This window comes from Tamandua tetradactyla, chromosome 6 (assembly GCF_023851605.1).
Source record: "Tamandua tetradactyla isolate mTamTet1 chromosome 6, mTamTet1.pri, whole genome shotgun sequence".
Lineage (NCBI taxonomy): Eukaryota > Metazoa > Chordata > Mammalia > Pilosa > Myrmecophagidae > Tamandua > Tamandua tetradactyla.
The window spans coordinates 145937744-145965070 of record NC_135332.1 but is presented as its reverse complement, the minus strand read 5'-3'; the positions used below and the strand labels follow the sequence as shown (position 1 = coordinate 145965070).

General features: G+C 38.6%; 1 protein-coding gene across 5 annotated transcripts in view; it reads right to left on the bottom strand.

Moving 5' to 3' along the window:
* The window catches only part of GRHL2 (grainyhead like transcription factor 2), a 210747-nt gene that overhangs the window by 98218 nt on the left and 85202 nt on the right, over window positions 1-27327 (bottom strand). For all 5 annotated transcript variants that reach the window (XM_077167375.1, XM_077167372.1, XM_077167373.1 and 2 more), the window contains exons 5-7: window positions 18124-18179; window positions 15203-15359; window positions 11338-11449 (exon numbers count right to left, since the gene is read on the bottom strand). In XM_077167375.1, the coding sequence (XP_077023490.1) occupies window positions 11338-11449; window positions 15203-15359; window positions 18124-18179 (325 nt within the window). The remainder of the gene's footprint in view (window positions 1-11337; window positions 11450-15202; window positions 15360-18123; window positions 18180-27327) is intronic.

Below are 27327 nucleotides of genomic sequence, written 5' to 3'. Positions count from 1 at the left end.
GGACTCTCTGGCTGGAGGGAAGTATCTGAAACTGTTGAGCTTTGTTCCAGTAGCCTTGATTCTTGAAGATGATTGTATAATGATATAACTTGTACAAAGTGACTGTGTAATTGTGAAAATCTTGTCTCTGATGCTCCTTTTATCCAGGGTATGGACAGATCAGTAAAAAAATATATATGGGTAAAAACATAAATAAATAATAGGAGGGATAAGGGGTAAAATAAATTGGGTAGATTGAAATACTAGTGGTCAATGAGAGGGAGGGGTGAAAGGGATGGGATTATGAATTTTTTCTTTTTATTTTTTTCTGGAGTGAAGCAAATGTTCTAAATATGATCATGGTGAGGAATACAAAACTAAGTGATGATATTGTGAGCCAGTGATTGTACACCATTTATGGACCGTATGTGTGTGAAGATTTGCCAAAAATACGTTTTTTTTTTAAAAGGTGGGAGCTCTCAAGAGGTTTTATTTATTTTGTTTTTCAAATGTAACTGTGGTTATATACATGTAATTTTCCATTTAACCATCTTTAAGTGTATAATTCCATTACATTTAAATGCTGTGCTACCATCACCACCATCCACTAACAAAACTTTTTCACCATCCCAAACAGAAACTCTGTACCCATTAAGCAATAACTTCTTCATTCCTTCCTCCCTCCCCTCAGCTCCTGGAAACCCCTAAGCTACTTTCTGTCTCTATGAATTTGTTTTTTCTAGATATTGCATGTATGTGACTTCATACAGTATTTGTCCTTTTGTGTCTGGGGTTTGTTTTGTTTTTAGTCAAATTTGCTCTCATATCTTTTCAAAAGGTGGTGACAGCCTGGGGTAGGGGTGAGGACAGAAATTCCATTTACTTGAGTTATTTTTAAAAGAAGGAAGACCCAGTTCCCCAACTGCAGGGAGAGAGCACATTTGTTTAATTCTAGGGAGGACAGTTCTCCAGAGAACTGAACTAAACAGGTGAGAAGCCCTGGTGAAGACAGTGAGGCAAGTGACAGGGCACTCTCATCTCCTGGGTGTCCAAATAGCTACCCAACTTTCCGCAAGACACCAGTTGTCTCATCCTTCCACCTTTTACCCCAAATCTTCACCCTCCTTTTCTGCCCAGCTCCCAGAGACACACAGTGCAGGTTGGAAACCAGTGCCTGCAAACACTGAAAGACAACACACTTGTAGGGCATGGCTCAAAGCTAGCCTCCTCTAGGGAACTCAGAGAAAAACCACGTTACATCCTTTTAATCTCTACTTCTATTTTAAAGTAGAATATGACTGCAGACTGAGCAGAGTTCCTAGGCCTGGACAGAACAGCTAAGCTGAATAATTTACCATGGTTAGCTGAATTCTGTTTCTGAGAATTTTTTGAAAGGCTTCTCTTTGACCCTCAAAGAGAAGTATGGAGAATTAAGCCTCAAAAAATGTCTTTAGTTGGAACCTGAAGTTTCATGAAAAATTACAGGATTAATACTAACAATATAACTAATATATCCTGATACAAGGTAAGATTACTGAACTAAAATTAAAGACAGATTGAATAGGGAGTGTGGTTGGTTTCACCATTCACTGAAAAATTATATCAATAATGTATATATAATGGACGAGACTGTAAAGTAACAATTTTTCTTTAGATGTGCTTGTGGAATAAGTCTCATTTATATTAAAGCCCCTACCATTCACTATGAAAATGTAAAAACAAACAAACCAGTGTTCATCATTTTGGAACACCTGTATTATAAAGTAGCAAAGTAATTCTTAATTCTGTTCAGTAGAGAGAAAGTATATGTGAATGTGCCACAGATTAATTTATCTGTTGTAACTTCTGGTTTTCATTTTACAAAATTAATATAAGTCATTGAACATCTTTTCTTTCAGTTTTTCTTTCCTCTTTGAGAGTTAACAAATAGAAAAATGTGCCTTCCCCAGAAAATGGTTTTGGAATTATCCACGTCTGAATACACTAGATATCTAGTACAGTCCATTTTGTGATCTGTGATTCATTTTAAATATTTTTTAAATGGCACACATCATGCAAAACTGGATAATCTCCACCCACCACCTGGCCAACCTCTGCCCTGGCACACCTGGCCACACTGATCTTCTTGTTTCCCTTACCTCAGGATCAGGGAACCCACTCAGGAAAGTGGCTTTTTTCTTTTGTGATCTTATTTTTCCCCTTCACCCCCACAGCCAGTCATCTGGGGTCCACCAATTCTATAATTTGTCTCTCATTCTTGATTAACTTTCTGTCTCCCCTTTACAGTCCATCCCTCCAGGTTCTCACCGTTCACCTGGGTATAACTGAGCTCCCTGTTGCCCATCGCTTCCTTACTCATACCCTCCCCCACGCCACCCCAGGATCACCTTTCTGAAATAGAGATATCATCCTGTTATGATCCTGTTCAAAATCCTCAATGGTTATTCAAAACCTCTAAAATCAAATACTGCAACTCACCAAAGAGAAATTTCATTCAATCACAAAATTGTATTTGCTATTATTTCTGCACGTGGCCCAGAGTTCTGGGAGGACTGATATGTGAATGGAACACATCCACTTGGATGGGTAGTAATATTTAAGTACAACTTCTATTAGCCCTCTGTTACATATTCCGGGATCTCTAAAATCTACTTAATTCAACAACAGAAAAACATGGATTGCTTAAAAATGAAATATGCATGTTAAACCTCAGTGTTTAGAAAGAAGTATACGCACATGTAACACACATACTTGAATATCTCTTCAACAAAACTGAAAACCAAGAGTTTATGGAACAGAGAGAGTGCTATGGCAGCAGAGGGCAAGACACTGAGTTTAATTACAACTGCCCCCAGCGTGGTGATGTTAGCCTGCAAAGACCATTTGCAGGGAAATTGAATTCACATTTCCCCAGGGTTCTTTCCACTTGCAGCTCTGAATTGTGTACACCAGGCCATAGGTGGCAAGTGTCAATGGATCTCTAACACCTTTGGGTCTCTAGACCAGGCCATATCCTGCTGGATGCAGTCAGCCTCCCACGGAAACCCAGATCCTCAGCCTGTGCCATGTGGAAGCAGCTTTACACGATGTTCCTTTCAGAGTTTGAGACCAGCAAATCCCTAGCGTCCTAAGATCCCCCCTTGAAAAAGCAAGCCTTTCCAAAACAACCAAACTCTCCTCTCATTCTCTCTACCCCGTTTACTTGGACTTCTTTTACTCCACACTCTACATGGGTTGAATCAATTAACATCTCATTGGCATATATGGGAGAACCCACCCCTCCTGTCTTTGCTAACAGCTTTATCAGATTATATGCACTAAACTCATTTTAATTTTTTGTCTTGATTACCACTGAGAAAGAGGATATTTTAATGTGCATATGGGGCATTACATTTTTTTTTTATAAATTGTCTTTAATCTTTTCTATTGTGTTGTTTTTTCCTAACCGATTTATAGAAGTCCTTTACAAATTCTAGTTATTAATACATTATCAGCTATATGTGTTACAATTTCCTTCTCCTAGAAGGTGGCTTTTCTTGTGATTCTTTACAGGAGCTCTTAATTGACTTTTAAATTTTAACACAGGCAAATTTACCAATATTTTCCTTTATATCTTATTTAAGAAAAATTTCCCTACTGCTGGCTCATGAAGATATTTTCTTATATTTTCCCCTTAAATTTGTAAATTTTCATTGTGCCATTTTAGGTATTTAATCCAATCTGAAATTCATTTTTGTGGATGATTCAGGGTAAAGGTCTAATTTAATTTTTTTCCTTTATAGAAGACCAGTTATCCCAGCACCATTTAGTAAATATGTATCTGATCTTTTCTCCATGGACTGTGCATATATTCAACTGTCATATATTCAAGTTCCCACATAGGTTGTGGGTCTGTTTCTGGGCTCTGTTTGTGTTCCATCAGTCTATCTGTCTAACCTCTCCTCTTAATTATTGTGGCTTTAAAGTTTTGATACCTGGTAAGGCATATTGCCTCATCTTGTTATTATAATTGGAAATTATCTTTCCTCTCTTTGGCCCTTTGTTCTTCCGTGGGAATTTTAGAAACAGCTTGTCAGGTTTCATTAAAACTAATGAAATTTTTACTGGAACTATAATGAATTTGCAGATTAATTTGAGAAGAATTAGCCTTTCTGCCAGTCTTCTCATTTATAAGCATGGGGATATCATTCTATTTATTCAAGACTTCTCTTATATCCTTTAATGTTTTCAAATGTTCTCTACAAAGGATTTGCAAATCTGTAGATTTATTCCTAGACGTCCCATAGATTTTATCTTTTTTCCTACTACATTATCTAATTGTTTACTATGTTTATAAAGGGGTTATACTGATTTTATTTTCCTAGTCAGGGAGTGGTAAACTATTGCCCATTAGCTAAATTCAGTTTGCCACCTATTTTTGTAAATCAAGTTTTATTGGAACACAGCCACATCCTTTAGTTTACATGTTGTTTGTCACTGCTTTGGTGCTACAATGGCAGAGTTGAATAGTTGTAACAGAGACCACATGGCTGAGAAAACTAAAATATTTACTATATGGCCCTTTACAGAAAACTGCCAACTCATTCTATTCCTTGATCCAGCACCCTTGTTAAACTCTATTTGCACTAATAGTTCATCTACAGTTTTCTATGTAAATCATCATATCATCTGTACATAAGGGTAGTTCTGTCTTTTACTTTCCAATCCTTATACTTCTCATGACTTTTTCTTATCCTATTTCATTGGCCAGAACCTCCAGTATAAATTGAAAAGAAGTGCTGATAGCAGTGCTGATAATTCTTAAAGAAGAATTAAGGGAATGCTCTAAAATTTCACTATGTTTGCTGTAGAATTTTGATAGATATTTATTAACAGTTGAAGAAACTTCCTTTCTTTCATAATCAAGCTCTCTATAAAGACAGTCTTCATTCTACTATCTCACTTTCCATATAGTCCTCACTCAACTGCATTAATTTTTGCCTCCATGTTACCACTAGAACTACTTTTCACACGACCAAACATAATTGGCCAAAACTATGGACAGTTTTTAAATACTTTCTTACTCATCTTCTCTCCTGTATTTGTCATTATTGGCTGTTTCTTCCTACATTAACCTCATTCCTTCCCTGGATATTGTGACTCTCTCCTACTATTATTACCTCCTCTCTGGCAGCTTCTTCTTATAGTCCTAGCTCTTTTCTCACTCTCTATACTCTTTCAAGACAACTCATCCAAACCAATAAATATAACTACTACCTATCAGTTCATAAGTCCACATTCATGTAACAACACATATCACTCTGCTAAATTTCTGAAGTTTATATCCAATTGCCTGCTGGAAAGCCTCTATTTGAATGTATCACAGGAAACTCATACTCAATTGTCCAAATCGAAATGCATCACCTTTCCTCCAAAACTTGATTTTTTTTGTTCTCTATCTTAATCATTCAAGTCTTAAAATTTAGAATCAATAGCTTTAGTTCAAGGACTTTGTCCAAAACATAAACTAACACAGAGGTGCAAAGCCATGCATATGTGAATTTTATTGAATTCATATTTTAAATTGTAAAAAAACAGGAAAAAAACCCACAAATGTCCATCACTAGGGATATGGTTAAATTAAGATTGATATTCCTATAGGACAAAATTCTATGCAGCTGGCAAAAGAAGAATAAGATAGATTATGAATTGCTGGCATGGAAATGCCTCTAAGCTATAAGAAATTTAAAAAAATCAAAGACTGTACACTGCAATTTCTATAGACACACATTTCCTTGCATATGCACACATGTACAAGCTCACACTAGGAACTGGAACCTTTCTGAAAGCTTACATAAGGAACTAGGAACTACGGCTGCCTCTGGGAAGGAGGGTTTAAAATAAAGGGAAATTTTTATTATTTTAGTAAATGGCTTTTTGCATTATTTACAATGTTACCATATGCATGTATTCCTTTTTATATGAAAAAGCAAGATAACAACTACAGTAAGAAAAAGAAAATAATCATTTTCTATCACCCTTACCTAAATAAGGTGATTCTACTACCTAAACTTTTGCAAGTAATTCATGCTCTCCTAAAATCTCCACTGATTACACAACAGTCCCCTTGCTTTTGGTCTGGGTAAAAACCATACCTCCATGTTCCTCTGTGTTCCTATGGTATACTCTTTTTAAATACACAGATCTGGTCATGTCACTCTACTACTAAAATTTATTGTCTTCCCCAGAGAATAGAGCCCTTAGACTGCCTATAAGACCTATTAGGATTTGGCATCTTCTTTCTTCTTTGGCATTATTTACTACTGTTCAGCCCCATGTGTTCCCTATGATTGAGTCACACAGAGCTACTTGTAGCTCCTGAATAGGCCATGTTCTCTCATAATCCTATACCTATGTATGTGCAGTTTCCTTGTTTTCCAGCTCCCTTCTGACTTCCATTGTCTTACTTATCCTTTCAGGTGGGTCTTGGAAACATCTCAAGAAAGCCCTCCTTAGAGTTGACACTTACCAGGTGACACTTGGCTGTTCATCTCCTTGCCTCTACACTTGAATAGTTTGAGGGCAAGGGCTCTGCCTTAATTACCTTTGAATAGCCAGTGCCTAACAAAGGGCTCAGCACAGAGTAGATGCTCAGTAAATGTTGGCTGAGTGAAATTCAAGATAACTATGGCTTTCTTTAAACTGGTAATAACTTAATATGGGACCATCACTAACTCCACATCTTATTAAAAAGAAGCTTTCACACTCAAACAACCAAACGACAGATATAATCTAAGTAGTATTCCAAACAGGAGGTATAACTGACACAGGAATGCTCCTTTGGCTGGCTGCAGAATGGAAACTTATTTATGACCTTGAATAATTGTTGTTACTTAATTAGTGCACAAGAAAGAACTTGTGAGACTTGGGGAACTTTGCCTGTGTGACTTTGAAAAGTATAAGAATCCACTTGGACCTACGTTTGTTTGTTTTACTTTTGTCAAGTCAGAGCTGTTTGCTAATGCCTCCCCCTACCCCCACTGCCACCGCCCCCAAAAAGCTTATGGCCTAATGTACAACAACCACGTATCTGAACTGACTTTCAGAAATGTCAAAAGCAGCGGCAGCCAAGAGTCCCACCACCAAGACTCCAAAATTCTCACATGTCTGGAGAGTACAGCACAGAGTGAGGAAACAGGACATCCTTCTAAGATCAATTAATGAATGTCGACAGCTAACCAGGGTCTGGTGCATGACAGCACCCACTAGGGGTCAGGATACAAAGATGCTAAACAGTGGAGCAAGAACATACATAAAGAAAACAAGGACTGCAAACTTTAGCATTCTTGGGTTTCCATCCCACCTATACCACTTAGTAAGTGTGTAACCTTGGGTAGAATTCTTAACTCTTGTCATTTCAATTTTTAAACAAAATGGGTTGTTTATGTACAATGTATATGAAGCATCTGAAGTGCCCAGGCCACTCACATCAAACAATGAACACATCGTAGCTGTTATTAAGAGATGGTTCATTCTTTCTAGAGTTCTACATTCTGCTGGTATAATGAGAGTTTCATCTCCTCATTCATTCATTCATTCATTCATTCATTTACCGAACATTCACTAGGTCTCAGACACTGTGCTAAGTACTGGGGCTACAGCAGGGAGCAAACAGACAAATCTCTGCTATTATGCATATTATCTTCTACTAGGAAGGGAAAAATAATAAGAAATAGAAACACATATAAAGAAAGAACATGTCAGGCAGTGTGATCAGTCTCCTGAAGAAAAGTAAAGAAAGGGAGCTAGAGAATGACAGTTAACACAAAACGCTGAAGACCTCTCTGATTAGGTGGCAGCAAGAAAAGTCCTAAAAGAAGTAAAAAATCAAGCTGTACAAATATCTGCCCAAGGAATTCCATGAGGGAGTAGCTGATTCCACAAGGGAGTAGCTGGTGCAGAACAATCCCATCAAGAATTTCCCTCAGCTCATGAGGCAACTGGAGAGACCCTCCTTCCCTTTGCCCTGGGCCTACAGGCTTCCAGGCCCTGGGCCTACAGGCTTCCAGCCCCTGGGCATGGACCCACAGATAGAACTCCCCTGGGAAACACCTAGGTAGGGAAGGGGTCCTCTCCCCACTAAAGCAATCAGCACACCAGCCAGCAGCACTGAGGAGCTACTTAAGGATAAGGTGTGGGAGACGGGGGCTGGCCTCAGAAAGGGGATAAGAATGGCTTAAGAATGCTTGCCAGGCATCATTATTTCAGAGTGTAAGAGATGGTCAAACAATCCTTGAGCATGAGTGTTGTGGGGATGCTGAATAAGGGAAATACACAAGGGAGGAGAAGGTTCAATCGGGCTTGCCCCTGGTAGAGGCTTGGGGTAGAGGTAGAGCAGCAGCATACAGGAAGGCAAGGTTGGTTAACCTGGGCACCCCTGGAAAACATGATGAGAGAGTGAGTACACCCCTACACACAAAATTGTGCTGTGCATAATCTGAAGAGGTTTGTAGTCCCCTAAAACGACCTGCAGACTCCAAGGACCACTAGGTATTAACCCCCACTTTAGCTCAAGGAACTTCATCTTGGTCTGTTACTCTAGCTCCTGGACCACTATTTGGATGGCTCATTTTAATTCATTGACCAGACTGGAATGCACAGTTGCTAGTGGAGCTTTGAAATACCTGGTATTTCAGCCCAGTCTTTAACCTCCAGCTTCATGGAGGCTTTGATATGGAAACATGCTAAATATGCTTGTTTTTTGTTTGTTTGTTTTCATTTTCTTTTACAGGCCACTAGAAGGCCCTCAAACAAAAATGGCAAATGTAAAGCAGGCATGCTCTCCATCTCCCTTTGTCCTCAAGGCACCGATAGCCCTTGGGGCCACTCCTGGCTGAGCCAGGCTGTGGTCTGACACTTTCTCAATACAACACTCCAGAGTCACTACTGATGGCACACAATGCACAAATGTACATGTACAAACACACAGTTTGTTTCTTTTTTAACCTAGGAGAAAAATGAATTATATGAGATTTTTGCATACTCCCTTACCCTATGAGAGCAGCCATCATGTGGCTGACTGAGGTCAGGGATTGTGTTCAGAAATAGATTTTCCATTTATAGCTAAGGGGCTTGGTCTCAGGTACCAAGCAAGAAGCAGCCCATTTAGCTGTGAAGTTTCTTAGTAATAGTCACGAATCACAAAATAAACTATGAGTATATATGTGTGTTTCTGTGTGAAGAGTTATACGAGGTGATAAAGAAGACAGATGAAGTCTGAAGTCCTCCAAGGTGGGAGAAACCATCCTGGTCTAAGAAAAGTACACACTGTAACAATATCAAAGTTGAATCAACAGGTATGCCAGTAAAATTCTTTTATTATTTGCCTTATTTGGGCCTAGTCCATATTTCTAGTTAATTGCTCCTTTCATTTCCTTGGGTAATAATTATAATGTTAAATTTTCAAATAAAGTAAAATTGTTCCCCTGCTCCATGCAGGGAGTCTACAAAGCAGGTTAAGGCAAGTATCCCCAAATCCCTTATCCTATTCTGTCTGCCTTGGAAGGGAGGGCATTTTTGACTTGTTCTTATCCCAGGGCGTGCACTAATCATCTGAGGACAACTTCCTTGGGAGGTGGGTCAGTGAGCCTCTATAGGTAGGCCTCAGTGCCCTTGTTTGTCAGATAAGTATGTTTGACTAGTTAATAGAAGGGATGCGGAGTGGTGTCAGTGTGTCTGTGTGTGTCTGTGTGTCCGTGTGTGTGTAGGGAGGTGGCTTAACCATTTTGCAATATAAACCAGTAATTAGTTGCAATGAACTTGAAAGTGACTCTCTAACGTTAACCTAGACACTTCTCTGCCATTTGGTCACAGAGGTCTAGCAAGGCTAAGATATATGAAAATATTCAGCATTATGGTGGTAAGAAATCAAAGCAAACATTCTTTTAATGACTCAGTCCTATCTTCTGATACCCAGCCCAATGGGAACCTTTCTTCCCCTACATTCCTTGGGACTATAAGTAATAAAGTTTATAATTAAAAATAAATTGTTTTTCAATTCATTTTCGATTTATTTTCCTTACAGTCCTTGGAACTGTAGGTAATAAAGTTTATAATTGAAAAACAATTTATTTATTATAAGCGCAACATGCAAAGTGTTAAAATTACTTAGAACTACATATATTACTGTGTGTCTTTTAGAGTAATCTTCAAAACTTTTAAGATCCATTTCCTCCGTGCCTTCTGCTTTGCTCTGTTTGTCAGAAGGGAAATCTTGAAAACCACACTCTCTGAGCCTCAGGCCTTCTGGATTCAGGCTACTTTGGTCAATGGGAACTAATGGCAGGAGACTAGGAGGCAGAGAGAAGCTAGGCTATTTCTCAGACTGCCTCTCAGCATTGAGAGGTGTCCCTAGCAGTGTCGTCTCTGTGATTCCATCTCCCATTAGAAAGCCACTCCCTCTGCAGTCCCAGCTCTGCCCTCCTGTGTGGACCACCTGTGGTCCCTCTACGGTCCCAGCCCACCTCCCCTCCCACCCCCACCGCCTGACCTTCTGCTGGATGGCTCCATTCACGCCACACTACAAGATAAGAGCAGGTTCCTGCTGCTCATCTCTCCACTACCTTTTCAACCTTTGCAACAAACTCCAACAAGCTGTTTGACATGGGCTCTGCTTTCCTGACTAGACCCTGAGTGATGACCATCCAGGAAGCTACCAAGCTCTAGAGAACAGAAGTGGGTATAGGAGGACACAGATTGTAAAAAATATACACAGAAAGCAGACTGATGCTTTCCTTACTGGCAGGGAAAGTCCAGTCTCTCAAACGCATCAGGGGCCTGACCACCTAGGACTGCTTGCTCTACGCCTGTGCTGAGGTGGGGAGAACACTGGACAGAGAGCCAGAGAACCACCACACGTCACCTAGTCACATTTACGTTACCAAGCCCCTGACAGCCTCAGGAACTTGGGTTTATTCCCATTGCAGGGAATGGAGGTTGATCTGACCTGCCTGCCTGCTTCTTAGGCTTAAACACAGGCAAGCATGGAAACATGTTTTAGGAACATGTTTGTTTCCAAATGATCCTTGTAAATATTTAGATTTCTAAAACATTTAGATTTCTGATGATCCCTGCAAATCTAAATGCATTACTGTTATTATATGACACACAGTTGACCTTCTTGGAGAAGAAAGTGCTTTCCCCTCCACTTAGCCCAATTTTGATTTCTTGACCTGAGAGTGTATGCACTACACAAGCTAACATATGAGAAGTGCGCAGACCAGTGCCTGGCACATGGCAGGGAGCTACGTGGGCCAGGAGCCCCCCAGCACTGTGACAACATGTCAGTTCAGCAGAGACAGTGCAGGGAGACCAACTCACCGATGTCAAGGACCCTTTGCTTCACCGTGTGCTGCCGAGAATGCCAGTACTTCCAGTATTTCAGCTGCTCTTCTCGGTTCTTGTCTTCACTGAAGACCACCATCACCACGCTCTGCAGGGAGAGAATGTGGAGCTTACTTTCTGTCCAGTGCCTCTTTGCTTCACACAGTGGGGCTTCTGCCAGAGGTGTGTTTCTGTAAAGCTGCTGCTTTTGCTTTAGAAAAGCCCAGACAAGCTCGGTGGTTTATTTGTTTTGTTCTAAGACTGGCCCAGTGAAAAACCAACTGTGAAATGGGCATCGCACATAGGAAAAAAGAATCTTACATCATTTTTACTGCTAAAGTCATAAACAACCAGACTAACCAATTAGCAGCAAATTTGTTATTTTGTGAGGTAAACGGAAACAGCAAAAAAAAAATGTTTTCCTCTTTATTGGAAACGAGCACATTTTTGAAGTTTCATATCCTTAAACATGGACTTTGGCACCATTTGTAAAGAAGCATATACCCGTCTCTGGCCTAACTGGATGATTCAGGCTGGAATAGCAGAGGTAACGAGGGAAGTACTAAAGACTGGGTCATATTGATGGACACAGATGTAAACTACAGATATTTCATATATCAAAAAATACAAGATCAACTATGATATTTATTTAAATATAATGTGGGTACAATTTTTAAAATCAGCTTGAGGAACTACTTTTTTTATGTAGAACAAAAAGTCCCAAACACCTTTCACTACTAAATTTTAAACAGCCTAGTTAAACTGAATACACATTAATTCACTGTTATTTTTGAGATGGGAAAGGTATGGGAAACAAACAAAAAAGCAAACAAACCAAGAAACTCTTTAATTACAGCATCCATATTCAAAATATTTCTTAGACATGCACTTCTCTACTATTCCAGAAGAATATTTCATCAGCTCTTATTTCTTAAGAACTCCTCCTTTAGGGTGGGCCACGGTGGCTCAGCAGTCAGAGTTCTCACCTGCCGTGCCAGAGACCCGGGTTCAATTCCTGGTGCCTGCCCATGCAAAAAAAAAAAAAAAGGAAAAAAAGGAACTCCTTCTTTGAAGCATTTACTTAATCTTTTACAATTATTCAGTCAACAGCAATGTCCTCCAATTTGACCTTGACCTCGATGTGGACAGGGGCAGTATCTGTTCATCACGATGTCCTTGATGCCTGATAAATAACAGACACCAAAGGCATGCTTGTGGCTGACTGGCCACACTCCTGGCTCACTCCTTATGTATTTGTGAATGTTTGTTACACAAGAAAACAGATATTTGTCAGAAAAGCCAGTTTCAAAATATGTATTCATGTTATTTGAATTCACAAGCAGCATGACCTTTAAAGGCATGGAGAAATCACAAGGAACAAAATCATTTACTGAACTATTGGAACTTTGAGTTCTGCTAGCTCTTCATCCTTCCCTCTTCTGCTTCCTCAAACTTTTCCTTTTATATGTAAAAGTTTACTCTATGGCCTCCTGATGCTTTTTTTTTTCTGTCTGCTCCAAAATTAAAATAACACTGAAAGCAATTATTTTCCTAGCAAATAACTAAATTAGCAGGGCATATTCATGGGATATAAATTAATTTCTTTACTGATAAAGAAAAAGGAAGTTTGAAACTGCTATTCCCAAGCTTTACATGTTTTGATTCAGAATTAAATGCTGTTTTCAGAAAATAATGTTGGTTGGCTACAAGTGCATCCCTCTTTCCTCAAAAATAATTTATAACCCAGAGTTGAGGAGTAAGATCCACTCTGAGAGGTGCCCACGCCTTACTCTCAGAGCAGACTGAAATCCTTAAAAGAAGGAATTAATCTTTGCAAAAGGAAATAAACACTTCCATATTAAAACCCTTCTGTGATTTCAACAAAGCAGAATTTTTGGAAAAGTCACAGTCCCTATACTCCAAATTGTTGTTATAACCTCAGAATACTAACCATTCATCACTTTTTTCAGGTGATGATAGTGCAATATTAAGATGCTGTGTCTGAGTTAAAGTCTTACTTAAAATATGCAATATTTCATGGCCTTTCAAATGAAAAAAAAGTAAATCTCTTCGGTGTCTTCTTACTGGGTAATATACGTGAGGGTGTTAAGTATATAATCTAGGATACATATCCAGAAATGACCCCAGGTTAAAATTTCTTTGCCTTTTAGCCTTCCATGCTACCCAACACAGTACACATTAGTGGCTAAGAGAGTATGTTCTGGGGTTCAACTGCCTGGGGTATATCCTGGTTCCCCCACATTTTAGTTATGTAACCTTTGTCAGTCACTAGCCTCTAAAAGCCCAGTTTCCTCAACTATAAACTGTAATGGCAATAACACCTTATTTCATAAGGCTGTTATTAGTTTCCAATGAGTTACCAGAAGCACAATCTTGAACACAGTGCTGGCCATATAGAAGATAATAAATATCATTATTGGGGGCTCTGACGTTGCTGACAATGTGATACCCTCCACCATAGCTGAGGCCACAGTGCTGAACATGCCAACTCCCCTGCTGGGCACACAGCACACTAGGCTTTTTTTTTTGTATGCCATATCGTGGGGTCAATTTCATTATTTTTCCATCTAAGTATCCTGTTATTGCAGCACCATTTGTTGAATTTTTGGTTTTTTTTGGGGGGGGGGGAGTAACAGGGCCAGGAACCGAACCAGGGTCTCCCACATGGCAGGTGGGAATCCTACCACTGACCTACCCTTGTACTCCACACTGGGCATTTTTTCACTGCAATGGGCTCAGCCTTGTGTGGGACATTAGCTCCATGTCTTCCCCATCCTTCCCCATACACTCAACTGCCCTGCTCCCTACAGCTCTAATGAGGGACTGGGAAGCCTTGGAGGGAGGGAGGCCAGCTAGGTGGAGAAATCAGTTAGAGTTGTCCTTCTAACTGACACATAGCCAGACCATCCATTTGATATGGAGGTTACCTTTGCAATGAGTTCACCTAAAGTTAGTAGCAAGCAAACAGACTAGCAGGTACCTGGATACTTTTTTTTTCTATCTTATTTGCTAACTTTTCACAGAAAGATCAGGGGTAAATTCGGACTGTATTATTAGCACCAGAGTGTTCCTCTCTTAGCATCCGGAAGAGCTTAGGAGGAGGTGGGTATGGATAAATAAGCTAGGGTAGGCACCACAAGCAAGCAGCATAGATCATTTTACCACAGGTCAAGAGAGCCCTTCAACCTCTTTTCAAGGCTCTGCTATAACTTCCCTTTTCAGGAGAGAGAGATTACCAGTGAGAATGCCAGAAGCTGGCAGGCTTCCAGGGCAGTGAGCGCAGGCTCCAGTTTCATTTCCCACCATCCAGACTATCCTGCATGAATCTGAAAATTCCTCTCCTCACTCCTGATAGAGATCATGCCTCATCCCTTGAATCCTGAGTCAACACCATACTGCAAAAGGCTTTTAAACAAAGTTTCAAAGGGCCCTAGAGACTCGGGTTGAAGTGCATTCTCCTTTATAGAGGAGAGCACTTGCTCTTTCCTGGCCCACAGATATGTTCTGACTTACAGGTCCTTACTTGAAAAATGAAGATGAATTGATTAAAAAAAAAATTAAATAAAAGGTAGGTAACACATAAGCAATGAATAAAGCAGGGAAAATTCCTTGGATACATTCAGAAAGCATGCTCCAAACATGTCCCTTTCCTGGGGTTTATTGGTTACTGATTAAAATGATAAACAACAAGCCACCAAGTTCTCCTCCCCAAACCCTCAGACATTTGCTCTAGAATTATTTATTTTGGAAATGTTTTCTGTGCTGTTTCACAAAGGCTGTGAGGTAGCAATCCCATTCATCAACTCTCTGTTGGACTGTTTCAGAGAAATGAGACCCATACCCTAACTTTGCTGATTGGGTGTCTGAAGCATTTGTTGTCTCCAGTCTCGCTGAGTGTTATGGCATAGAACTGTCCTTTGTTGAGGTAGGTCATGGGGCCTTCCCCCTGCTTCTGACGAAGAGATTTGGTGGCCTCCAGGGTGTACTGAAATGTACCACTGTGAACAGAAAACAAAGAGCAGTCACATTCATTCCCTTGGACATTTCTGCCTTCCTAATCAATTATACATCAATAGCATTTTGAATAAATATTAACCACTATTTATTCTATTTTCGAGACAAAACATAGCATATGGCAAGAGATGAGACCAGACCAAAGGTCAGTTCTAATGCATCATATACAATGCATCTAATAGTGGCCCATAAACCAGATGGTTTAGAGAGGGTAAAAGTCCATGATACACCAGGCCAGTCATATAAGGTGAACCTCTGTGAGCTGGCAGTAAGGTGTGCCTGAAACTTAAAAATTGATAGCATTTGCCATTTTTATCCCAGTAACAAACCAACTGTATGAAATGCCTTTGTTCAATCCATGTATATACTTAACCTACTTTTATTCTAACCGAGATGATTCAAATAGCTATGTCCCACTTAAAGACAATTCAAAATGTGAAAACCCAAAAACCAAACCTTCATTAATGAGAAACTAATACCATAAAGAAAATGTATTTTTTTTCAAGCCTTCAAAATAACTTGTGACAGAGTTGCTTCAAAGCAGGGGTTTGCAAATGAACCATGGGTCAAATCTCAGGCCCTATCTGTAATTTGTTTTGAACCACAAAACAAAAATATTTAAACTGCTATACCATAAGATGCAACAGAGAGATGGTCCACTAGCAAATGTTCTGTATGTTTTCTGAATTGTCACAAACTCTTCATTGGGTCCATCTATTGTTTAATTCCTTAATTTCATATTCTTTGTAAGCTAGGTACAAAGATGGCTCTCAAAGTTTGCCTCTTAAAATGGCGTACTTGTGGAAAAGCTACTCTTCTTTCTTGTGTTAAATATTTCCATGATGTTTGATTTTTTTTACTTCTCAAATGAGAAAAAGCATTAAAGAACAAAAAAATTTTACTATTAAATGACAAAAATCTTAGGCTTAAGCTAATAAACTAAGCACATTCTAGAATTTGTTTCTTAGCATGAGGTAGGAAATAAATCACTCAAGACAGTCAATGCCATTGTCATTTTGCTTGAAAAAGCAATTTCAATGTAATGCCATTGAAGTTTTAGAACTGAAGAGGACATTGTCACCTAGACCGGTATTTTAGGGCACAGGTTGCTTTAAAGATATGCAGAAAGTGATGAACTCTCTTCCCAGAAAATGCTTATATATGAATATAAATGATTTTGAACATATTTTCAGGAGACTCTTGTCTCCCAAGCTTATCCATAACACAGGATAGGAAACTCTGATTTGGTCCATCTCCTTTATTTTACAGCTGCTAAGAGGCTGACAGAATTGTCACTTTGCTGGACAAGGACAGCAGCAGAAAAAGAAATCAGACCTAGTGACTGTAGTTCACAATGCCCTTTTCCCTGGCCTGAGAGCTGACTACATGTTTATCTGGATTTATGTCATGTTAATTATACATGCATTTCCACATTTTAGAAGGTAATTTGGAATTTTATCATATCCCCCACCAAACACACACACATACATTCTGACTGGGGTGGCTGAGATTAGTGCAAGACCCTGCAGTGTCAGGAGGACATCAAGTGGAAAACAGACAGACTAGGAAAGGACCATCTACATAAAAGCAAACGAGCAAGAAGTACCATGGAAGACAAAGTTCAAAGCAAAGAGAGACCAGAACACGGAGGTCCCTGACCACTTCACAAGGAATTTGTGTTTAATTTTGTCTGGTATAGAGAAACAACTTCTGCAGATGGGAAAAATAAAATCATTTCTCACCATTCTCTCTTGACTGCAGGTATGGTCATGATTTAAGGTCCTAGACCATCCAACCCTTTACCTAAACTGCTCTTAATCCTCCTTCATTCCGTAGCAAACTCATCCAGCTGATTCTTCACGATCCAGCTCAAATACCACTTCCTGTGAAGCCTTGCCCCACACCCACCCCCCCACACAGGACCCTGAGTCCTCTCAGCATTTGGCACATGGATCTCTGGAAGAGGACTCACTTTGCAAATGTATTGCAATTTCTCTGCCACAACACTTGATTCTTCCAAAAGTCTAAGTCCATGGGTTTCTTGTAAGGAGAGGTTCTATCTTACCCTCAATCCCTGTCTCATTGCTGGTACATGCAAGTTCTTGAGTATATGAGAGCTGGTAGCTATGTGTAAAGTGGAATGGAGGGGAAAGAAAATGCTGCAGGGATATCAGCTACACTGCTATAATTCAGAAGATAGATGACAAGAGTAAAGTTGGAAAGGAGATGCCAGGTGGACTAGATATTTTTAGTAAACATATGAAGGTAAGTCCATTGATTTTATGGCAAGTTCTGCACAAGAAAAGCAGGGAGGAAACAAACCCTTATACCTCTAGCTTGGGTGGCTGGGAGGATGGTTAAATCATTAACCACAATAGGAAATAAAAGCAGAAAACTAGATACAAGGAAAGTAGCTGAGGAGGAGAAGGAGAAGGGGAAAAAAAAGATAAGTTCATTTTCCACTTGTTGAGATGGAGGCACATGAATTTGAGGCTCAGAAGAACACCTAAGAAGAGATGTCTAGCAAACAGAAAGAAGAAAAGATGATTAGAGACCAACTCAAAAAGTTGGTCAAGTCTGGAAATAGCATTTTAGAGGTCATTTGTGTAGAGAGAAAGACTGAAGTCACAGGAAATAATATTGTTCAGAAAAGTATAAAAACATAAAAGACTTAAAAATGTAACTTAGGAGTCCATGAAAAGGGTCTTCAGTTAATAAATTTCTTGAGTTCAGCTCCTGGAAACCTACCTTGATGTCTGGTCATACATGTACTCCTCAGCCCCTACTGAAGCACTCCGAAATTTCTGCAAAATTTAAGAGTCATCAAAATTAAAACAAATAGGTGAATCATTATGCTTACAAAAAAAAAGTGTACCAAATTGTTTTACCCTCTCTTTAGAAAGGAAAATAAGGTATTTTTCGTATTATGTTTACAATTTACTGTGAAAATACTGAGGGCTACATTCAATGGGCAATATATATGTGTTATGTATATCATTCACTTGTTAGCAGGTGTTCTTAAAGAGTTTTCCTGCACTGGAAATTGTTTCCGCACATACATAAAACATCTCTTCCATTTTCTGTTATCTTTAGTACTCATTCCAAATGTCACAAATTCTGAATTAATGGAATGTTAATTACAGAAAGACCATATAGCATAGCAAAAAAGCAGTATAGTAGAGCAGTTAGAAGAATCATTCTGGAGCCAGAATGTCTAGGGTCAAGTTCTGTCTCTTTTACTTGGTACCTGTGCAACCACAGGCCAGTGCCATACCTTCTCCATCTATAAAATTTCTACTTTTCAGTGATTGGAAAGATTAAATGCTTGAATAGAGGTGAAGTACTTAGAACAGTGCCTGGTACATACTCAGCACCATATATGTGTATTAAATACTATCCTGTAGTAATAGCTTGACCAAGGATCTCCTTCATTATCATAATAGAGTAAGTTTTTTGGGGGGTACACTGTAACATTGCAATTTGATATACTATATCTAAAGATTTTCATATCATTTGAACTAAGAAAAATGATAGTAAAGACAGGATGACAACATATATTTGCTACGCTACCCTAAAAGGATTTTAGGCAGCAGGTAATATTAAATATATTTAAATCCTGAATATTGAAATTCTAGGTTTTTTCTTAGGTAAAGGGAGATAATCTGCCAAGAACCCATGGAAAAAAAAAAACCATGCTTCTTAAACTATGTTGCAATCATCTATAGGTAAACAATTCCATGTGTTTAATCAGCCACCACTTTTTTTTTAGATCTTATTCATTCATTCACTCTTTCAACAAATATTTATTGAGCATCTAAATAAATATTACTGTGTACTAAATGCTACAGACACCATGGTGAACCAAAAAAAAAAGAAAAAAAATAACTGGTCCCTGCTCTCTTGAAGCTTCTAGTCTGTGGGGAAAAAACATTAATCAAATCATCATTCATTAAAGAAATTACAAACCACATGCAAGAACTCTGAAGAAGAGCAAGAATTCTATAATAGCTGATCACAAATGAGAATATGAAAATCAGCAGCACTGACCATCAGCCTTGATATCCTCAACATCATGCCAGGTTCTGGTGGCACACAGACAGACTAACAGAAGACAAACAATGTTTCTAACAGAACCCCAAAAAGAAAACACAACCACACAAATAACGTCCCCTCCTAAGTGATTGCTGCCTTCTCAGCAATGACATCCTCAGTCCTCCTTTGTTTGGCCCAAATTCTGAACAAAAATTACTGAGATAGTTCCTCAAGTGCCCTTGTCTTGGTGGGATCTAATTCAGTGTTTAGTCTAGGAATTTAGTCACTTCTTAGACTAAACACTACATCATGAAGAAGAGCCCTTCCCAGTTCCCCTTACTGAGAACCTCAGAGTCACCTGGGGATGTTCTCCCTTGTTGAAGCAAGCTAAATTAAGCAATGACTGTAGATGTGTTCATGGTGGTCTTTAGTTAATGGACCGATTGACTATAGTAGGGAAATGGAGAGAGAAGACAGGGAGCGCTTCCCTGAGGAAGTCACAAAAGAAGCGTGCTGAAAACATTCTAGAATAGCATTGTCTAATAGAATTTTGTGCAATGATAGAAATGTTCTACATCTTCATTGTTCAATAGGTAGCACCTAGCCATACATTGGGACTGAGGAACTGACATTCTTATTTATTTAATTTTAATTAACTTTAAATAGCCACCTGTGTACAGTGACTCCCACATTGAACAAGCACAGTCCAAGCATGTTTCAGCCATGGAACAGCGTGCACGAAGCCTCCTGAGGAGGAGGCATATCAGTCACAGAACTGTGCGGAGCCCAGAGCAGACAGGATGAGGAAAGAGCTACACAACGAGGTGGAGGAGGCAGATGAGAAACAGTGCTTTGTAGACCTGTAAAAAATCAAATCTTAGTGCTAGAGCAATGGGATGGAAGGGGAAGAATAACGGGGTCACAGCTGCATTTTGAAAAGGCCATCCTGGGTGCAGTGCAGAGAACAGAACAGAGGGGACCGAACACAGGCACAGAGCAGTAGGACAGGCCAGAGATCATGGGAGCTTGGACCAGCATGGTATGGTGGAAAGGCCAAAGTAGGATGGAGACAAATGCACAGATTTCAGAAATGTTCAGAAGATAAGACTGAAACAACAAATAATGGATTAGATGAGGATGAGGGAAGGGCAGATGTTGAGAATAAATCCAAGTTGCTTGAGCAGCCAGAAGGATGGTGGTGCCACCCACTAAGACGGAAAACACAAGTCAGGGAGGGAAGATTGGTGTTAGGTTTTTATATTGCCCTTCAAGACCTCTAGGTGGAGAGCCAAAAGTCTGGGCTAAGAAACACATTTGGAAGCCTTTAGTATGTAGATGATACTGAGGCTGGGGGTATGAAACCAAGAGCATTTTCAAGAAGTGAGAGTGATTAACAGAACCAAATGTTCAGTTAGGTAACAGTTACAATAGGGTTGGGATTGCCATAGCCATTCCATGCGGGGGGTGGATAAAATGACCACTGTGAATATGAACAAGGGGATATCCAATCTTAGCAAACTTGACTATACAGAGAAAATCCTACATCCTCCTAAAGCATAAAATGTGTATGCTAAAGATTTTCCAAAATTTTGTTTGATGCAAAAACACACTAATATTCGTTTCCCGGTCGATGCACCTCTACCGACCGCCCCAAAAAACACACTAATAAAGTGACAGAAATTTGGTGGTATCATGCATACTCTATCATATGCTTAAAACAAATACAATGAAATTGAGTGTATTAATAAGGCCAAGTTCCACTTTAGTACTTGAATCAATATTTTTAAGATTTTAATTTTCAAATTTATAAAGGGAAATGGACTGCTAGATTAAAAATTAAGTGATAGGATTTAGACCCAGATTGACTTCCAGTTTCAGGTACAGATGAATATAAAATAAATGGACTAGCCTTCATATGTGTATTGAGTAATAACACATAATCATTCTTTGCTTTCATTTCAGAATTCTTTGCCAACTATGTTGGTTCTACAAATAATATACCAAGGGTTGCATTATGAAATATAGGGTAGGGATATCTGATGTTTACCCATCAGTACTTCTCAATTCTTGAGTACATGGGAAGACTAACTACAGCAAAAGTCCTCAGGCTCTCTTGCATTTAGGCAGGATCATGTGATCATTTCTAACCAATGAAATGTGAGCAGAGGTGATGTGTGTCACTTCCAAGTATTTATGAGTCATGGTGCCATCTCCAGAGTCTGTTAAGTTTTAAATGTTTCCTAAAGAAACTTCATGTGTTAATTAAACTCTGATTTAGATTTATCTGCTACATTCTTTGTTTATTTTACTGTGTGACTTTTGCCAAGTTTCTTAACCTCTCTGGACCTCTGTCTCCTAATCTGTAAAATGGGGGAAATAGGGCGGGCCACGGTGGCTCAGCAGGCAGAGTTCTTGCCTGCCATACCAGAAGACCCGGGTTCGATTCCCGGTGCCTGCCCATGTAAAAGAAAAAAATTGGGAAAATAATGCCTTCTTTGCAAAATTATTGTAAGGATTAGAAACAAAATGTGCAGGTCATAGTGACTGGCACATAGCAAGACTCAATAAATGGTAAAAATAATTTTTTCTCTTCACAGCTATAGATAGATAGTAAGCTGCTTGAGGGCAGAAACCTGGGCAGGCCTCCTTCTGCCACCTACTCTCATGTCTAGCACAGGGCCTAACTCCTAGCATAAAATCAACGAATATTTGTCAAATGTTATTATAAAGAGGATTAGAATAAAACAGGAATAGAAGAGCATGTAGAATGGGAGATGCTGTTGTAACCATCTCTGTAAAATATACAAATCTGCTGCACTAATGAAACCAATCTTTGAGAAACTGTAAAATAATTATGAAAAAAAATGCATCAGTGTATCTGAGACTGTGTTATTTAATAATGCCTTTGCCTGGGCTCTTCTTAAAAGGTTATGCTTATATTGGACCTCATGAAAATTAAAAACATTTACGCATCAAATGACATTATCAAGAAAATGAAAAGACAATCTACAGAATGGGAAAAAATATTTGGAAGTCATATAGGTGATAAGGGTTTAATATCTAGAATATATAAAGAACTCCTTCAACTTAACAACAAAAAGAAACCCAATTTAAAAACGGGCAAAGCTCTTATACAAACATTTCTTCTAAGAAGAGATGCAAACAGCCAATAGCACATGAAAAGATTAGCCATTAGGAAATATAAATCAAAACCACAATAAAATACTGCCTCACACTCACTAAGATGGTTATTATTTTAAAAAAAGGAAAGAAAACAACAAGTGCTCATGACAATCATTTGTGGGAATGTAAATTGTGCAGCCAATGTAGAAAACAATTTGGTGGTTCCTCGGAAACTTCTTCATAGAATTACCAGATGATCCAGTAATTACACTTCTAATTATATATCCAAAAGAACTGAAAACAGATGTTTGTACACCCACGTTCATAGCAGCAATGTCCAAAAGGTGGAAGCAACCCAACTGTCCATCAACAGATGAATGGATGAGCAAAAGTGGAGTATTATTTAGCCATAAAAAGGAATGACGTTCTGATACATGCTACATCTCTGAATGCAATGTAGAACTCTCTTCTGTATACCACCAGTCTCATGCTTAAATTTCTCATAATATTCATCCAATTCCTTCAGAATTTGTTTTGTGAAGCAACAGAGGCTTCTCTCGAAGACATCATGTTGAGTGAAATAAGCCACAAATAAAAGGACAAATATTGTATGATTTCACTTATATGAAATACCTATAATAAAACAAATACACAGAGAAGGAAAGTACAGATTACTAGGGTCAGGGAGTGGGGGTTGGGAAGTTACTGCTTAATAGGTACAGAATTTCTGTTTGGTGTGATGAAAAAGTTTTGGTAATGGATGGTGGTGATGGCAGTACAATATTGTGAATGCAATTAAAATCACTGAATTGTACACATAAAGTGGTTAAAATCGGAAATGTTACGGTATATATATAAAATCGGAAATGTTACAACAATAAGAATTACAAAGAATTTTTTAAAATATATATGCTTAAAGGATCTCAGAAAAGAAAAATCCAGTTTTTCTCTAGATTTCACCTCTGGTACTGCTGCCTGTGGCTCTTCTCCAGTTTCTATAACTGCTTTTTCAAATGTACTTCAACCAGGATTGAATTCTTGCTCAATTCTTTCCACTATTGTTAGGCAATTATATTAAACAAAATCAAAGACACCAAAAAAAAATAAAATAAAATAAAACAGGAAGTTTGACTACAAATGGGTAGCACAAGGGAATTTTTTTGGAGGGATTAGGGAATTTTTCCGTATCTTGATTATTTTGGTGGTGGTTAGAGGAATGTGCATTTATTCAAAATTCAGAACTGTTTACCAGAGAGTGAATTTCACATATGTAAATTAATAAATAAATTGGAAAAAGAATAAAACAGGAAGTTGAGAGCATGGGTTATCAGGTTGGGGCCTATTGCAAAGGGACCTAGATTGTAAGCTCTTACAGCAGTCACATATATTCAGGAGTTGTGACAGTTATTTCTAAATTCGGAGATACTGAGCTATTTGTGTATAATCTGGTCGTTCCCTGAAACTTCAGGTATTTGTGTAACACCTGAGAATCTGCGTTAGGGTTCTGAAGCTATGAAAGTCAGCATTAACCCATACAGTAGCTGTTAAAAAAGCTGAAAAAGTGATCAGACTTCAACTGGAGATATGAACGGAGCTGATGTGGATGGGACTAAGGTAACTCAGAATACACGGTAAAGGATGATATAATCCATATATTAAAACTTCAACTTCTGTGTGAGACCAAAGATAGAGATGTTTATTTGGTGCAAAATTTATATTTTCGATAGTGCATTATCTAATGTAACATATATGGTCAGTTTATTGGAACACAATAATTACATGGAATCTTGAATAGGGCATGAACTCTTGTTGGTTTGTACAGGTTAGTGTGATACCCTGACATATCCCAGAGTAATTTGGGCAGAAAATTAAAAAAAATTGCAAAGTTCTTGGGGGACTGAAGAGAAAGGAGGAAATATTCAACTTCCCCATTTGGGGAATTTCTGATATTCTCACAAGTAGTGGAGAAAATCAAATCAATAGGCTGAGCCCTCAAACTTGGGTTTCGCCCCTATGAAACTTATTCTTGCAAAGGAGAAGCTAAGCCTACTTAAATTTATGCCTAAGACCTCTCTCTCTCAGCCAACATGACAAGCAAACTCACTGCCCTCCCCCTCTCTACATGAGACCTGATTCCCAGGGGTGTGAACCTTCCTGGCAACGTGAACAGAAATCCTAGAATGAGTTGGGACTCACCACCAAGGGATTGACAAAATCTTCTCAACCGAAAGGGGGAAGACAGAAGTGAGACAAAATAAAGTGTCAACGGCTGAGAGATTTCAAACAGAGTCAAGAAGTTATCCTGGAGGTTATTCTTACACATTAAATAGCTATCAACTTTTTAGTTAAGGCATAACAGAGAGGCTGGAGGGAACTGCCTGAAAATGTAGAGCTATGTTCCAGTAGCCATGTTTCTTGAAGATGATTGTACAATGACATAGCTTTTGCAATGTGACAGAGTGATTGTAAAAAAAAAAAAAAAAGATATGCCTAAAAGTCACCCCCCCAGAAAACCTCTTTTGTTGCTCAGGTATATGGCTTCTCTCTCTAAGCCAACTTGGCAGGTGAACTCACTGCCCTCCCTGCTCTACATGGGATATGACTCCCAGGGTGTTTCCTGGTTTCGTTGACACTGGATCACATCCATGGTTGTCTTTGGCAACATAGGACAGGACTCCCAGGAGGAGACAGGACCCAGCGTCATGGGATTGAGAAAGCCTTCTTGACCAAAAAGGGAAAGAGAGAAATTAGATAAAATAAAGTTTCAGTGGCTGAGAGATTTCAAAGAGTCAAGAGTCTATCCTGGAAGTTATTCTTATGCATTATATAGATATCGCTTTTTAGTTAATAGTGTATTGGAGTGGCTGGAGGGAAGTAACTACAACTGTTGAGCTGTGTTCCAGAAGCCTTGACTCTTGAAGATGATTATATAATGATATAGCTTTTACAACATGATTATGTGATTGTGAAAACCTTGTGTCTGATGCTCCTTTTATCCAGAGTATGGACAGATAAGTAAAAAATAAATAAATAATGGGGGGGCAGATAAAGGGTAAAGAATTGGGTAGATTTCAATATTAGTGGTCACTGAGAGGGAGAGGTAAGGGGTATGGAATATACGGGTTTTTTCTTTTTTCTGTTTATTTCTTTTTCTGGAAGGATGCAAGTGTTCTAAAAACGATCATGGTGATGAAAACATAACTATGTGATGATATTGTAAGCCAATGATCGGACACTATATATGGACTGTATGTGTGTGAAGATTGCTCAATAAAAATATTTTTAAGAAAAATGAATAAAATAGGAATTAAAATAGCTAAAATTGGGTGGGCCACGGAGGCTCAGCAGGTAAGAGTGCTTGCGTGCCATGCCCGAGAACCCGGGTTCGTTTCCCGGTGCCTGCCCATGTAAAAAAAAAAAAAAAAAAAAAAAAAACTGGATACAAAAACTCAGAAATGGACAGCACAATACTACCTAATTGTAATGTAATTATGTTAAAGCACTGAATGAAGCTGCATGTGAGGTATAGGGTTTTTTTTCTCTCTATTATCATTTTATTTCTTATTCTGTTGTCTTTTTATTTCTTTTTCTAAATCGATGCAAATGTACTAAGAAATGATGAATATGCAACTATGTGATGATATTAAGAATTACTGATTGTATATGTAGAATGGAATGATTTCTAAATGTTCTGTTAGTTAATTTTTTTAATTAATAAAAAAAAAAAGAGAGAGAGACAAAACAATCATTCCATTGAACAGGATGTTAAGAATGCCACCCAGCATCTTTGTCTTTTTCATCCCTCGGAATTAATAGCCAAAATAGGATGTTACTGTACCAGGTGAGGTGATTGATGTTGATTGCCAAGGGGAAGTGAGGCTGCTATTACCCAAAGGTGGTAAGGAAGAATATGTGTGGAATACAGGTGATCCCTTAGAGCTCCTAAGTACCACATGCCTTATGTTTAGAGTCAATAGGAATGGAGACACCCAATTTATGCATGATCAGTAAAGACACAGGCCCATCAAGAATGAGTGTTTAGATCATCCCACCAGGTGAAGAATCCCATACAACTGAGGCATGGGGGTTGAGCACAAGGGAAATACGGAATGAGTTTTGGAAAAAGGTGTTTATATTATCTTTATGACCTTGTAACCAGCTGCAGAAATTATGTAAATAATTGATTGGAGTATTTCTTTATTATTGTGTCACGAACATTTACATGAATGTACATTTATCTACAGTTATCTATTTGTATAAAGATTTTTTGAACTATCAAAAAAAATAGCTAAAATTAATCTTTTCAGTGTCTTTTAACAATACCCAGCCTAAATTGAACCAAACTACTCCCTTCCCAGTACTGCTACACACACACACACAAACAGAAGAATCAGTCTAATGTCAAATTAAATTTGTAAATTCTACAAAGGTCCTAGAACATTTTAATAGCTTGTCTAAATGACATACTAGATTTTAAACAAATTTTCCTTAATAAAATTTTCTTCGTAGAGTTACTCCAAGCTCACCTAGTCTTCCAACCAACTAGTGACAATGCCGTGACTAAAGATCACAGTAGACCACTAATTTAATCTACATCATTTTGAAACACAATCTACAATGTAAACAGGGATTTCCAAGACTAAGAGAACAGCTAAACCAAAATCTGTGGGAATAATCTTCACATTTCATTTCTGGTAAGTTTCTTTACTCTCTCATCCACTTTCAAATTCAACCCAACACACAATAGCTTCCTTTCATAAGCCTTTTTATCTGTAACACAAACACAACCGCTAACAT